This window comes from Astatotilapia calliptera, chromosome 6 (assembly GCF_900246225.1).
Source record: "Astatotilapia calliptera chromosome 6, fAstCal1.2, whole genome shotgun sequence".
NCBI lineage: Eukaryota > Metazoa > Chordata > Actinopteri > Cichliformes > Cichlidae > Astatotilapia > Astatotilapia calliptera.
The window spans coordinates 10,428,654-10,443,469 of NC_039307.1; the positions used below are offsets into that span (position 1 = coordinate 10,428,654).

Genomic DNA, 14,816 nt, shown 5'->3' on the forward strand with positions numbered 1-14,816 from the left:
TTATTTCTTAGTTCTCTTTCTCGCGCCCTTTCTTTGTGTCAGTCTCCTTAAATAAAGCTCACTCACATCTCAGCCAGTGCCTGCACTTTGGGTCCTTCATTCATACCTCAACACAGCTTGCCCCACAAACCGTGACAGAAACAGCGAATTTTGCCAAAGTGCTTAACTTTGAGAAGCTTCCTAACAGTCTGCAGTCTATGAACTAACCTCAGCTAACAATGTTAGCTTGGTGGCGAGTATCCTTCATTAATAGTAATAAAAATCACACAGCATAGCACATCGACGGTACTGAAGTTTTGCCCATCCCATTCTTCTTATGTAGTGGTGTTGGAAGTGCATTCCTGCCCATGCACTGCTGGCTCTGGGTCCATTGTGTAACTTACACCACCAACATTAACAGGATGCTTAATTTAGAGCCTCTTATTGGGTGTTTTGTTTGGGTTTCCAGCAATCCGAATCAGAGAAACTGTATTAATCCCCGATGGAAATTGAGCTTAAATTTTTAAAAAGAAAAGAGGCGTGGGTCGTACTCAAACCCAGGCCACCTGTTCTCAGCCATGCAATGTATGACTACATGCTTAGCCAACTGAGTTAAACCTACCCCCGACTGCATTTAGTCACCAAATTTGGAGAAGGCATAGAGAGGGGCTAGCCTAACATATGACACAGGAAATGACTGCCGTGTATTCTATTTATTTCAACAAAGTAACTGTATTCTGATTACCATCCATTTAAATGGTAACTGTAATAGAATACAGTTAGATCGTCTTGATGCATTCTCAATCATCCAGGAAAGTAAATCTCCAAAAGTTGATTCTGTTCATCTGGATGTAGCGTTTTCACTTAAATATGCAAATTGTTCAGATTTGAACGAAATTTACATGAAATAAGCCATTTATGGGGTTGTTACAACTAAGTTTTATTACAAATGCGAGGATTGATTGTATAGTGGAAGTTAGAATATGACTGCTTAGAAGGACAAAAATACTTTTGTAGACTCAGACCACCTGTGGTAAGTGAGCCTCCCAGTAGTTCTATTTTTTGTGCCGCTATTTTTTGTGGTGAGTGTAAACATCATATTGACAGTTTTAGTTTTACTGCACTCTTCAGATAGCGGAACTGACCTAAAACATGAACTGACATAAAACAAACGCGTGGCTTAAATTGTATTATCTTATACAAAAGTGTCCAGCATACCTGACAGCTCAATCTTGGTGTAGTTTCCAACTCTCCACTGTGAGTCTGACCCACACCAGTATGTCCCAGCATCAGCTGCTTCCAGTTCTGTGACCCTCACTGTGAAAGAGCTGGAAGCAGCATCATCTTGCAGTGTGAACCTGCTTCGACTCGTCACCATGTCTGTGCATTTGTTGCGGTGGTCTCCCTTACATAGGAACTTCCTGTTATCCCAGTGTTGTGGAGGATAAGGACACTGCAGAGTTAGTGGATTTCCTGCAGTACCATTCATTTTAGTTGAGTTGACACAGCACCACTCTGTCAGATTGAAAGAGAAACATTATTTTCGAATAATCAAATATTTAAGTTTCTTAGAGACTATTTGACAGCAAATAATGTCTTCTTGGTGCTGGTGTAAAGAGCTATTACTGTGATTTTTTTACCTTCAACTTCCAGCTCAACAGCAGAGAAAACATCCAGCTCAGAGTGTCTTTGAACACCACAGAGGTATGACCCTGAATCATTACGAGTCAAACTGTTAATGGTCACTGTGAATGTTCCTAACATTTTGTCATCATCAAGTCTGAATCGCCCATTTTGTTTGGTGTCAGAGGTGATCAGTGCCTGCTGCAGACATGTGGAGGGCTGGTTTCCTCTGCAGATGTACTTCAGGCTGTTCTGATACTGAGACTCATACGGACAACTGACAGACTCAGAGTATCCCTCATAACTTTGAACTTTGGTCTCAGTGTCACAGCATCTGTCTGTCAAGAAGGTAAACAATAAACAACACCAGAAGATACGTTACAGCCACAAAACTATTACATATAAGACTTAAGTGTTTTTTCCAAGTTAAAGTGCAGTTTTACAGAAGGTCAATTTTGCAGCAAAAATTCCAGATAGTCCTGCACTCACATACCACTGTTTAAAGAAATTCAAATTTTATTTGTCACACACATAATCATAGACAGTACGACATGTAGTGAAATGCCGGACCATTAAAGTACACTACACTGCTGTGTCTGTATATCCGTATATTTAAAGAAATACAAACTTTTATTAGCCTGAAACTGAAGTCCTTACCTTTAATTTTATTTGTTATGGTATCTTCTCACTATCAATCTATAATTGACTTTTGCAAAGCCACTTTTTTTTTTCTTTTCTTTTTACCTTGTACTAATTTCAGCTCGACTTCAGTGTAGATGTCTGTTCCAGTTATCGTCACCCCACACCAGTATTTTCCAGCATCCGTAGATTGAAGATCAAACACAGTTGTTGTGAAGATTCGTGCGCTGTTGTCATCATAAATTGAGTATTTGGTTTTTCTTGCTTGTGATGTTGTAATAAGAACATCATCGCTGCCACAGCCGTCCTTACATAGGTACTTCTCATGAGACTCATAACGCTGATCATAGGAGCAAGAGACATTAACCTCTCTCCCCACATATCCAGTCACATGGATCATCCCCACTGCACTGGTCAGACATCTCAGAGAAACTAAGAAGACAAAATATAATGTGAAAAGATCATGTTTTACTTTGTCAGGTCAGCTTTCTTACTAACTAATTTAGTGCTGTTTAAAGAAATATGACCAATACAGAGCTTCACTTACTGTTGCTTAATACTAAAACATACATTTATTTGTTAGTATACAGCTGACTTTAATCTTTATCTGTTTACTTATTTAAATTACTTACTGCAGAAGATGAACAGCAGATTTTGAATGCTCCACATCTTTGTTCATCGAAATAGAAACGTAACAGGAAATATTGTCAGTACTGAAAAGCTTGTGCAGACACTAGGGTCATTTCATGTCATAGCAATATGAGGGGAGGGGTGGAGCTAGACTATCAGGACATCAACATTCTTAGATGGAAGTTCATATAACGGTATTTTAATAATTTGAAAAATAGCTGACATATGACATCTAGTGGTGAAAGAAGTGCTATAAATGAAAAGTCTTGAATCAAAAGAGTTAAATAATAGTATTTAACTATATTTAGTAGGGGTGGGGAAATTTTTATACAGTATAATATTGTGATATTTTCTGTGGTGATATTATATTGATACAGGGACACCAAATACCGATATATATATATATATATATTTTTTTTTAATTAAAAATTCTCTTGGAATAATGAAAACAAGAGGGCTTATCTCATGCACCTCCTGAAATAATGTTTGGCGAGCAAACTTATATTGATTATATTGATTATGTCAGCTCAACCAAAAAGGCATCCAACACACTTGTATTTCCAAACTTACCTCCTAATTCAAAGCAGGCTATTGCTCTGTCACACTGAAGTAAAACTAGGCCCCGAATCTCCTTTCACCTGAAGGACAAAAAAATAAAACAAAAAAAACAACAAAAATTGTGTCTGGCTTGTGACTGTACTAAATTTTTTCCTATTCTCCAACCGATTGCAAGTTGTGGTGATGAAATGGTTGTCCAGTGGATCGCCGCTTTTTCTTACAAGGTGATTGGACAGATCTTCTGACAGAGACGCACAACTAACTTGGACTGGTTGCAATGACTTTTAGAGAGATTTTCACTCTCTAAAAAATGCAACAAATACTATAAATTCAGACAGATTGCCAGCGTGTTTCCAGCAGTGAAAATGAGTCTTTGTCAGTGTGCACAATTTGAGGAGACTTGACTAACTTGCTTGCCAGCTGGGTGTATTCTGGTCATCAGAATACAGGGAGAATACAGAACAGGGAGGCTGCTCAGCATATCAGAAAATGTTAAAAATTGGAATAATATATCATGAGTGGAGTATTGTGATAATATCATATCATAGGATGGCACACTTTTTCAATCTTTCATCCACCAGTGAGACCGCATTTCCTCTCCAGCTTATGAGTTATCTGTTTTAAGGTGCACATTTGAGAGTTATACCAGGGAGTCAAGTACTTCTGATTTGAGGCTCTTTTTCACAGCAACTACAGTATCTAGAGTGAAGAAGTAAAAATCTTCCACACTACTCACCTTGCAGAAGACAAAGGGGAGAACCACTTTTCTGCTCTCCATAAAACATTTATCACCTGGTCATCCGTTCTCCCCCTCTCTCCCCCTCTCTCCCCCTCTCTTTCTGGGTGTTAGATCTTCTGAGATGACATCTGCCCTCACACCCATCCAACATTCAATTATTGACATTTAATCACCTGATGTCCAGAAATATTGTGCAAAAATTTGAATGAAAAAAGTTGCGTGTTTATTGGTATCTACCATCATGCAAAATTTGAATATGATATGTTAAAAAACAAGACACACGGACAAACAAGCAAACATAAAAACGAAAAAGGATTACATATTCATACCCTTTGGTGAACAAAAAAATAAGAGTCAATTATATTCAAATGTTGCAGCACTGAGGAAAATCTGCAATCTTTTTTGTCACAATTAGATACGTTTTATTGATTGACTTTCTATTAAAGTAACCTGCTGACAGTTAAGAATTAGTGTAAACACTGTGCTAGGTAATTTTATATATTTTAGGGTCTATGTTTTCAACTAAAGTCATTTTTCAAATTTAATAGAGATATCTATAATATTTGTCTATACTTATTTATTAAAAAGGGGAACATCCTTTGTCTTTTATCTACATCTTTTTTTTGTCATCCGGAAGTCAATAAATGTTCATCCCAGAAAATTACTCTTACTAATATACCTACAATTTCTTTGGTATACTCCATCCTCCGTCATTTACGTCATCATTTCATAAAGTTAGTAAATTTAATAACAAGCTTTATAATTAACATATAAGAAACCAACACAATACCAATTATTGGGTGATGCAATCTGAAGTCTACATTTATTTCAAATATTGCACTATAAACACTGTATTCAGTGTTGCACTAACACCAGCAGGAGGCTCACTGTGACACAATATCCAGTAAAAAGGAAGGAAGTTGTTTTAGAGGAAAGGGCTGGATGGGTTTGAATAACTGCATATAACTGCTCAACAAAGAAAACACAGACCAATGAACAGTGCATGCTGCAGGGACCTTGATTACTGATGGACACATTTTGGATTTCCCTCCCCTACATATCACTGCAGGCAAAGTAGGATTATTGACTTACAGTTGCAAACCTCTGCCAGTGAGTCAAGTTGGAGTTTCATTCCTCAGTGTTAAAAAGAAAAATGTGCAGATATTTAATAAAAATAGGAGATATAATGAGCATCCAGCTGTGCCACATGCTGAACAAAATTTGCATATTAAACACAACTAACAGCAAATCAAGTTTTCTTGTATCCCATATATTCATAATTAAATGTGTTGTAGGCCCACTACCCTATTAAGACTTAGGACTTCAGTTTTCTTCCACTTCTTGCTGCACCCATCACCTACTCTGAGGTGTTTGACTTGGGGTTAATTTGCTCACAGTGACCTCAGTTGCTGAAAACATACAAAAATACATGTGGTTATTTTAACTTACACATTATTGTGTAAAGGTCTGTGAGTATATATGATACCTTTAACCCTGGAACATTATAAGTTGTTTATAGAACTTATAAAGAATAAATAACTAACACTCATCAGTAGCAGCACAGAGGGTATTGTGTAAACCACACACAGTGTTGAATCTGAAAAATAGAAACCAAAACAGAAAAAAGTGGACACTTCCCCCCAAAAAATGAACATAACAAACTTTCAAGGACATAACAGCAAAACATGTTTTGACATATTGGCTTAAATTTACTTTTACTTAAAGTAACCATAAAGCCATTACTATAACCAAAGCCAAATATTTATTCTAACTCCTATTGTGGAAATATACTTGTTCTCACAACACTTTTGTTACTTTTTGTTTCTCTTACCAACTTTTTTTTAAAACAAAAATGTTTATCGCAGTGGGTTTTCTTTAATAGAATACTCTGTCTCTTGTTGTGGGCTGCGTGGGCCAGAATTCAGGGGATTTTTGCAGGAAAGTAGGGCCAAGACAGCAGGGTCTTTCTCACAATAACCCAACCAGATGATATTACAGATATTCTTAGTCAACTCTCTGCAGTATTATTGTGAACTAGGCAAGCACAGCACACAGTTCCAGCCTGGTCACATTGCTGTTTTCTTAGAGCAACTGGATCTAGCAGCCAAGATGGTCTAAATGTGAAGGACATTTTGTTTTTTGCCATTGCTCTAGTGGAAACGGTAACACCTCATAACACGACCCCTGAATAAGGCTCAAGTACCCTGTACTTACGTGCATTTTGCGGGCAACAAGTCAGGTTTTTGCAGGAAACAGTGAAACATTTATGATGTAAAACCAGCCATTAAGACGCAAGTACCCTATACTTGCATGCAGTTTGCAGACAACAAGATTAAAGACTAAAGTGTATTAGAAAACAAAGGCTAGCATAAATACATCTGATCACCACCATGCCAGAGTATATTTAGATGTTGTTTGTGCAGACCAGAGCGAAGACCAGCTCAGAGATGGGGAATTGAAACAAGGGTGAAGGTTGGCTTGACCACAGATGTGAAGAAGTGAAATCAGGGTGAAGGTTGGATTGAGTGCAGAGATGGGGACACATAAATGGGGTAAAAGTCATTATAAAGAAATAGGAGAGGCAGGTTCCTAATCCAGATGTGACCTCGTCTGACCAGTGGAAAGAGGAGTGAGAAGAGGTTGTGACCAGCCTGTCCACGAACGAGGGAACGCCAAGTCTAAACCAAGGCCTCTCTCCAGCAGTTTTGATGAATTACATTGAAGCACAATTCAATATATAATCCGGTGTAATGATAAATTAGGCTCATTGTCTTTCAGGAAGCTGGGTACAGCTAACTGCTTACAAACTATGTTTTTTTGACTGAGGGAAAACTGCTTGAGGCAAATAAATACTTAAAGATTGAATTAAGGCAACATCCCACTTTTGTCTCAGAAGAAAAGAATCCTCAACAAGAGACCCAAATTGTACTTTAAATAATTTTAAGTATCGTAGCTAAGTAAGTACTGCTTAAGTAATTTTCTGCATATTAGACATTTGACTATTCAACTGACTTTTTATATTACCTATAAAATTAATACAGTGATAATAACTTTTCTCCATTTCTTATTGAAAATTATACAATGATATGTACAATCAATCTTTGGAGAGCATAGGCATCATCTGAGCATATAAAATGGAGACAAGCTGAGTTATTTTCACTAAACTTGAATTAAAAAAGAACATGAAACACTACATTACCATACAAAACAATGCTTACACTCAGAACCACCATAGAATTCAGTTTTATTTTATTTTCAATTTGAAAAATGTCTTTTAGTTTGCAAATGTCCAAAAACTTCCTCAGACTGTCAGCGTACATTCATCGTGTTGGTTTATATTAGCTTTTAGCTGAGATTCTGAGGTTTCTGTGAATAACACACATGTCGATATTTGCATAAAAGACTTGATGGAGGGTCAAACTGCAGTTCATTATTGGTAGATTTCATAACGTCTACCAATAACAAAAATTATTTTCAAGCTGATAAAGTTTGTATTGAAAACAAAACAAGTAAATTACTGCTATGCATTATACAAAAAAATAAAAAATAAAATAAAATAAAAATGATTGTCACATATACACACGTAAAAATAAACACATAACATTTATATAAATAAAGTAAGCAATATGCTTATAATATATTTTACGACGTTCAGCTGCTACTTGTGATACTAAATGTTTAGAATTCTGCGTCACGGTGCATTACTTAAGGTAAAACAACATAAATGTGTTGAGAAAGGTGTTGTTTTAATAACATTTTCTTATAAATACAAAATCTGTTAACACATGTAATGTTGATTTTTGTATTAGGTATAATGTATTCAGGTGACTATAGAAAGACTAATAAAACAATTATTATTGCTGCACACATTTCCCAGGGTGTTTTCAGATTTTCAATAAAAACACTTAATGTTTGGTAGCTCCAGTTTCCACATCCTTTATCCAATATATCCACCATCCCTCTTCTGCACTTCTGCACCTTTTCAGCTCTTCTGTTCAAGCAATGTCAGCCTTGCCTGTCTACCTCTATCCATTAGACTCCTCAGCCTGAATTGTCCCTTTGACCTACTCATTTCCAATCCTTTCTATTGTGCTCACTTTGTCTTTTTGTCAGTGCCACGTCTCCAAGTCTTACATCACAGCATGCCTCACTGTGTTGTGAACCTTAATATTCATTATAGCTGCTGTTCTTCTGTCACAAATCACACTTGACACGTGTGCAGCCACTCCATCCTGCCTATACTGTCACTTCACCTCTCTTTTGGACTTTCTTGCTCTGTATGGTTCACTCCATGTTCTTAAACTGATCTACTATCACTAGCCCTACACTTTGCATCTTTACTGTCATATATATCTCCAGCTCCTTCACGCACATGTATTTTTCTCCTCAGAGTATACCTACACCTCTCTAGGCTTTCTTCCATCCACCTGGCCCCTACTCTCACTACAGATCACAATGTCCAGCCATAGCTGTCTTTTTAGCCACTGCCTACATTGCATGCCTAACTCCAATGCAGGCAATTGGCGACAGTGTTGGCTGAATTTGGATGCAGGCAATCCTTTCTTAATGTCCTATAAAATACCTGGATTTTAGGCAAGGCTAAATCACTCCAGAATATGGACTTTAACATCTGTGCCAGAATTTTGAATGTCTGACTTTTAAAGCCCTACCTAATAAATTATTCAAACACAATAATGGTACCGCTAGGCCAGTTAGATGGTTTGACTTTGAGGCATTTAATGAGTGGACTGAAATAATAGCCAAATGTACCTGATACCTGATTTTAACGCCTGAGAATTGCATAAGAATATTGATTTTAGAGACATAAGTGTTACTAATCCAGAACTGGCACTGGGCAGAGTAAGAGATTTCTTAGCCAATGTAATAGACAGGGCTGTGTCTGGGTCTCAACCGGGCAGTGTTTTGAACGTCGTTTTGAGAAGCCCATCCCTGGCTTCTGATGTACAGCCTGTTTTAAATGCTAAAGATGAGTACAATACAGATCTGTTTCTTGATGAAATAGCTCAAATGATACAGAATGATGAATCTATCAGTGATGATGAATTAGAGTTTATTGTCAGTCACGTAGAACAGTAGCGGCTGTGCTCGTTTAAGACTGGCCCACATACCATATGACGAGATACTGTTAAAGAAAGGTAAACATTTGTATACAACAAACAATACCCACAACAAGTTTGAATGTGGTCGTGATAGGGCACTGAAACTCTATAACACCCATCTCATATGGCTCATTCAAAACAATAGGTTTTGCTAGCTTTGTTCTAAAATTAGATATCTTGTTGCCTGGATAAACATGTCCCAAAGCATTCAAGAAGAGGGTCACATAAAAGCCGGCGATGTTGTTCTTTTTATTCACCCTTTCTTCCTCTGTCTCTGCCCAGCGGGGAATAAGCAGAGACGGGTCATCTGGGCTAATCACACACCGATGATGTCTTTTTATGGAATCCACGAATTAAAGCAGGGGGGCCATCCTAACCATTTCACTAGCACCAGCCTTTTCTGCCCCACTTTTTTTTCACACTCTCATTTTATCAATAATCACACATTGTAGCTCAGGCTCATAAAATGTTCCTTTCAATACCTCTTCTGCAAGGTCCGCTAGTCTGTACACTGGTGGCTGTCTCCCTATGCGTTCCTTCACGGTAAAGATCTCATCGGTGTAGGTCTGCTCATACCCTTTTCGAAACATGACTCTCAGTTTTGATATTCGTACAGTGTCACGAAAATTAAATTTAAAGCATGTTTTCTTCTGAGGCTTTGTCTTGTAGAGCGTGTTAAAGACCAATTTCTCATTATCGTTATTCACCTCTGCTGGTGCCATTTGGATAGACCTATGATAAGACTTGTTATATGCTTGTGTGAGATCAAGGATGACATCTACGTATCTCCGGGACTTGGCAGATGTTAAGTGCTTCCACATTCTACCCTCGAAGCGTCGGGTAAATCTCTCCATAACGCTAGATTTAACCCTGCTAGCTGTTGAGAAATGCTTGATATTATATTGCTTCATCAGCTGTTTAAAGGTTGTATTATAAAAGCCTTTACCGGTTTGTAATTTCATAGGGATCCTTCCCGCAGTAAGCATATCCTACAGCTGCCCTGTCTTGTTTGTGAGACATCTAACCCATGCATACTTTGAGAATACATCTATACATGTTAGCAGGTATCTCACATTATCATTATCTGCTGAATATTCAGGCATATCAACCAGGTCGGCTTGAAACTGTCTGTCGATCTCATTCACCAATAATCTATTTCTGGGAAAGTGTATCCTCACAGTTTTATGAAGAGTGTAAGTGTCATCTCCTTCTAAATAACGTGTCACCTGCAATAGTGGTGGCGTTACACCTGTTGCCTCTCCCGCTGCTATACATAGCTTATTTACACCACCCAGCCCTGCAGAATGGGCTGGATCATGATATATTTTATACAAGGTGTTTTTCATGATCTGTTTGAGGCACAAATGACTAAGATGTTGATGTTAAGACATCTTTTTATTTAATTCACATTCACAATGAATACTGAACAGCATACATTAAATCTTACGCTTCCCTATGAGTAATTCATGATCATGCGGACCAGTCTCAGTTTAACAGTATCATCATAATCCAGTATGTGGTCGAGCACATCATCGATGGCTAGTTCTATGTTTAATGATGGTTTAAGGTCATGAAGAACAGACATCACAATGCATGTGGGATCATTCTTAGCCTTCCAGATGTTGTATGACCAGAGGAAGAGTCGGATGGCAGGGATGAGCCGTGGCGTTCATAGTCTCTTCATTATCTTGTCATAGTGGTCTGCGTAGAAAAACTCAACTGCGTGTCCTCTGTAAAAAATGAAAACCACAAGGTCTTAATTAACACACACGCACACACACACACACGCTAACCGACCATTTATTTATTTAGTGGTCAGACGGTCTTATGATTTTAGGTCTGAAAAAAGTGCATATATGTTACTACTCACCCCTATATCACAGGTCACACATCTCACAGTAACTATAAAGACAATGTGAAAATATTATGTTTTATTTGAAGCAATGTTAGAGCTGTAAAAAGAAATTAGATGACTGGTACAGTCTGTGCTTAGTGTAAAATATGGTATTGCTAATTTTTTTTCTGATCTAACTGCACACAACTAAACAACAAGCCACAGCCTTTGTTTCTACAGTGGGGACCAAAAGAAGGAACTCAATTAATTTCATTTGCATCAAAAAATGTTCATCTTACCCACTGACAGCTCAATCTTGGTGTAATTTCCAACTCTCCACTGTGGGTCTGACCCACACCAGTATGTCCCAGTATCATGTACATCTGAGTATCTGATCCTCACTGTGAAGGAGCTGGAGGCAGCATCATCTTGCAGTGTGACCCTTTGATCCATCGAGATGTCTGTGCATTTGTTGCGTTGGTCTCCCTTACAGAGGAACTTGCTGTTATTTCGGTGTTGTGGAGGATAAGGACACTGCAAAAGTAGTAGATTTCCTACAATACCATTTATGTGTTTTGCTTTGACACAGCACCACTCTGTCAGATCAAAAAAGAAATGGTATTATTTAATCATGAAGTATTCAAATTTCACAAAACTATTTGACTGCAAACAATGTCTTCTTGGCGCTGGTGTAAAGAGCTATTACTATGAACTCTCACCTTCAACTTCCAGCTCAACAGCAGAGAAAACATCCACGTCAGAGTTTCCTTGAACACCACAGAGGTATGATCCTGAATCATTTTGAGTCAAACTGTTAATGGTCACTGTGAATGTTCCTAACACTTTGTCATCATCAAGTCTGAATCGCCCATTTTGTTTGGTGTCAGAGGTGATCAGTGCCTGCTGCAGACATGTGGAGGGCCGGTTTCCTCTGCAGATGTACTTCAGGCTGTTGTGGTACCGAGACTCATACGGACAACTGACAGACTCAGAGTATCCCTCATAACTTTGAACTTTGGTCACAGTGTCACAGCAGCTGTCTGTCAAGAAGGTAAACAACACCAGAAGAAGTGTTACACCCATAAATGGCTATATATAAGGAATAAAATTTTCATATTTCAACTCATTGTTTTAATGTTTTTTGGTTTTGTTGAGGTTTACTTCTTCTTGACCTCATTGATCTGTTTGATATCCCAGCTGGAGAAGAAGGGTCAGATGAGGCTGGAGTATTTTTCATCAAAGCTTTATTAACAATGCACACTGGGAGATCCCCCTACATGCAGCCACAGCAAGCACCAAGTGGATCTGAGGAGCACCCCTCATACACACCTTTATAGAGTAAGTGGAGGGGCTGCCCTGTGCCACCCCTCTTCAGTAGTTTTCCACTAATTCTATTGTTCAGTCAGCTTTTACTCCTCATTTTCAACAGGCAGACCCCCACTGTCATTAAATTCCTTATTCTACACAGTTACACACCAGAACATATAGCTAAACCAACTAGTTGACAACAAAAGTCCACTATAGTCCTCTGAACAGGGGTTGACAAAGTCATCCCAACAAAACACAGTTATGAATCATTTCCCGTTCTTCTAATCTACAGTCACACCGTATTATGTAAGTAAACCTAAGCACATTCTATTCTAATCATTGTTTTATTCTACTCACAAATGCTTCACATAGATTTATAAAGTTGTGACTTTTTTCTATCCTGCAGTGCTTGTATGACGGTTTAAATATATTTACTATTTGCATTTATTATTTTATCTCCTCATCAGTTTTTTAAGTGTTGTTGCTACTGGTCTGTAGATGTTTATCTATCAGGCTAAATCAGTGGGATGAATGAATGTGATCTTAATTAAAGATTCAACTAAACCCAACCAGTGACTGTTGAGTTAAACTACAGTTAAACAGTATGTTGATGCTACAGCAGAATTAGCTGGTAATGGCAGTATGTTTAACTTTCTTTATATAATTTTTAATCACTTTAAATGTACAAATCCATGTCTTTATTTACCTGGTACTAATTTCAGCTCGACTTCAGTGTAGATATCTATTCCAGTTCTGGTCACTCCACACCAGTATTTCCCAGCATCCGTGGATTGAAGATCAGAGATGGTTGTTGTGAAGATTCGTGCTGTTTTGTCATCATGGATTGTGTATTTGTTTTTCACGGAGTTTGATGTTGTAATAAGAAGATCACTGTCACCACAGTCGTTCTTACACAGGTACTTTTCATAAGATTCATAACCCTCATCATAAGAGCAGGAAACGTTAACCTCTCTCCCCACATATCCAGTCACATAGATCACCCCTGCTTCACAGGTCACACATCTCAGAGTAACTGTAAAGACATTTTGAAAATATTATATTTTATTTGAAGCAACGTTAGAGCTGTAAAAAAAAATCAGATGACCAGGACAGCCATCTAACTTTTCATAACTGGTCCTGCATACTGCTCCTTAACAGTAAAACAGATAAATATACTGTTTAATCTACATCTGCCTTTGACCTTTATATGTTTATTTATTTATTCTTTTAAAATACTTACTGCAGAGGATGAAAAGCAGGTTTTGGAGGCTCCACATCTTTGCTTTGGCTGATTGAAATGTAAGATTTGAAAATGTTAAGAAGACACTGTGGTCTTTTACAGCAATGAGAAGGGACGTGCAGAGCTGAACTATCAGTACAGAGGGGATGGCGCTTTCTTCCATGGCCCTTCCTCTAAATGTATTTCAGTAATTTATAAAATAGCTGACATAGGCCATCTGGTGGTGAAAGAAGTATTCAGAAGTTAGAAGTGTTAAGAACAACGCTGCCAAAAAAAAAAAGTTATAACATCTAGGAAATTGTACCTACAGATTTGAAAGTCCAAGCTTTCACTGCAGAAAAGTAAACCTCAGAGGTTTTGTCTTTTAACCTGTTGACATTACCCATATGGAAAAGAAATAGTAAAAACATATATGATTTACTCATGAAAGTGGCCACTTTCATGAGTAAATCATATATAAATCATATAAGGATTACATGATTTACTCATGAAAGTGGCCACTTTCTCATTACTTTCATATATTTTTTTAGTAAGTATACAAAACATACAAGTTTCATTATATAATTTTTCAAGGGATCTTATATGTGTTTTCACTCTTGTATGCTTTTCATACAAGTTTCATACAAGACAGATAAAAACTTTATAAGATTTACATATATCTTTTCCATATGGGTAAGCATGCTTTAATATAAAAGCATCATTAATCTCCTGATTTTGTTTCAGTTCCAAAGCATGAATTCAAAATGGGGAGAATTTATAGAGGCCAATGCCGACATGTAGGGAAAAAATAATCTGCACCTCGGGACCTGCACAGATTCTTCTATGCATGGATAGGATAGACTGTCTGTGAGATCGAGGAGCTTCTTCCAAATTCTCCTCTCAGACAACTCAACTGGAGTCTAAAGTTCAGTTCACCGACTCCTTTGGCATTGGCTGCCTTCACTCTGCTGCTCTTGCAAACTGCCAACACATAGTGACAGACCTTAACAGATCCCAGTCCTCATAATAATAATAATAATAATAATAATAATAATAATAATGGATTGCATTTATATAGCGCTTTTCAAGGCACCCAAAGCGCTTTACAATTCCACTATTCATTCACTCTCCCATTCACACACTGGTGGAGGCAGCTACAGACTGACA

At 37.7% G+C, this 14,816-nt stretch overlaps 1 protein-coding gene across 1 annotated transcript in view; it reads right to left on the reverse strand.

The window, feature by feature from the left end:
- LOC113023401 (polymeric immunoglobulin receptor-like) overlaps positions 1-14,072 on the reverse strand; it is a 28,590-nt gene extending 14,518 nt beyond the window's left edge. The window contains 7 exon segments of the mRNA XM_026169402.1: positions 1,620-1,940; positions 2,347-2,673; positions 11,152-11,190; positions 11,422-11,718; positions 11,842-12,162; positions 13,137-13,463; positions 13,671-14,072. Coding sequence (XP_026025187.1) covers positions 1,620-1,940; positions 2,347-2,673; positions 11,152-11,190; positions 11,422-11,718; positions 11,842-12,162; positions 13,137-13,463; positions 13,671-13,833 — 1,795 coding nt within the window. The 5' untranslated portion in view covers positions 13,834-14,072.
- Positions 14,073-14,816: the final 744 nt, after the last annotated feature.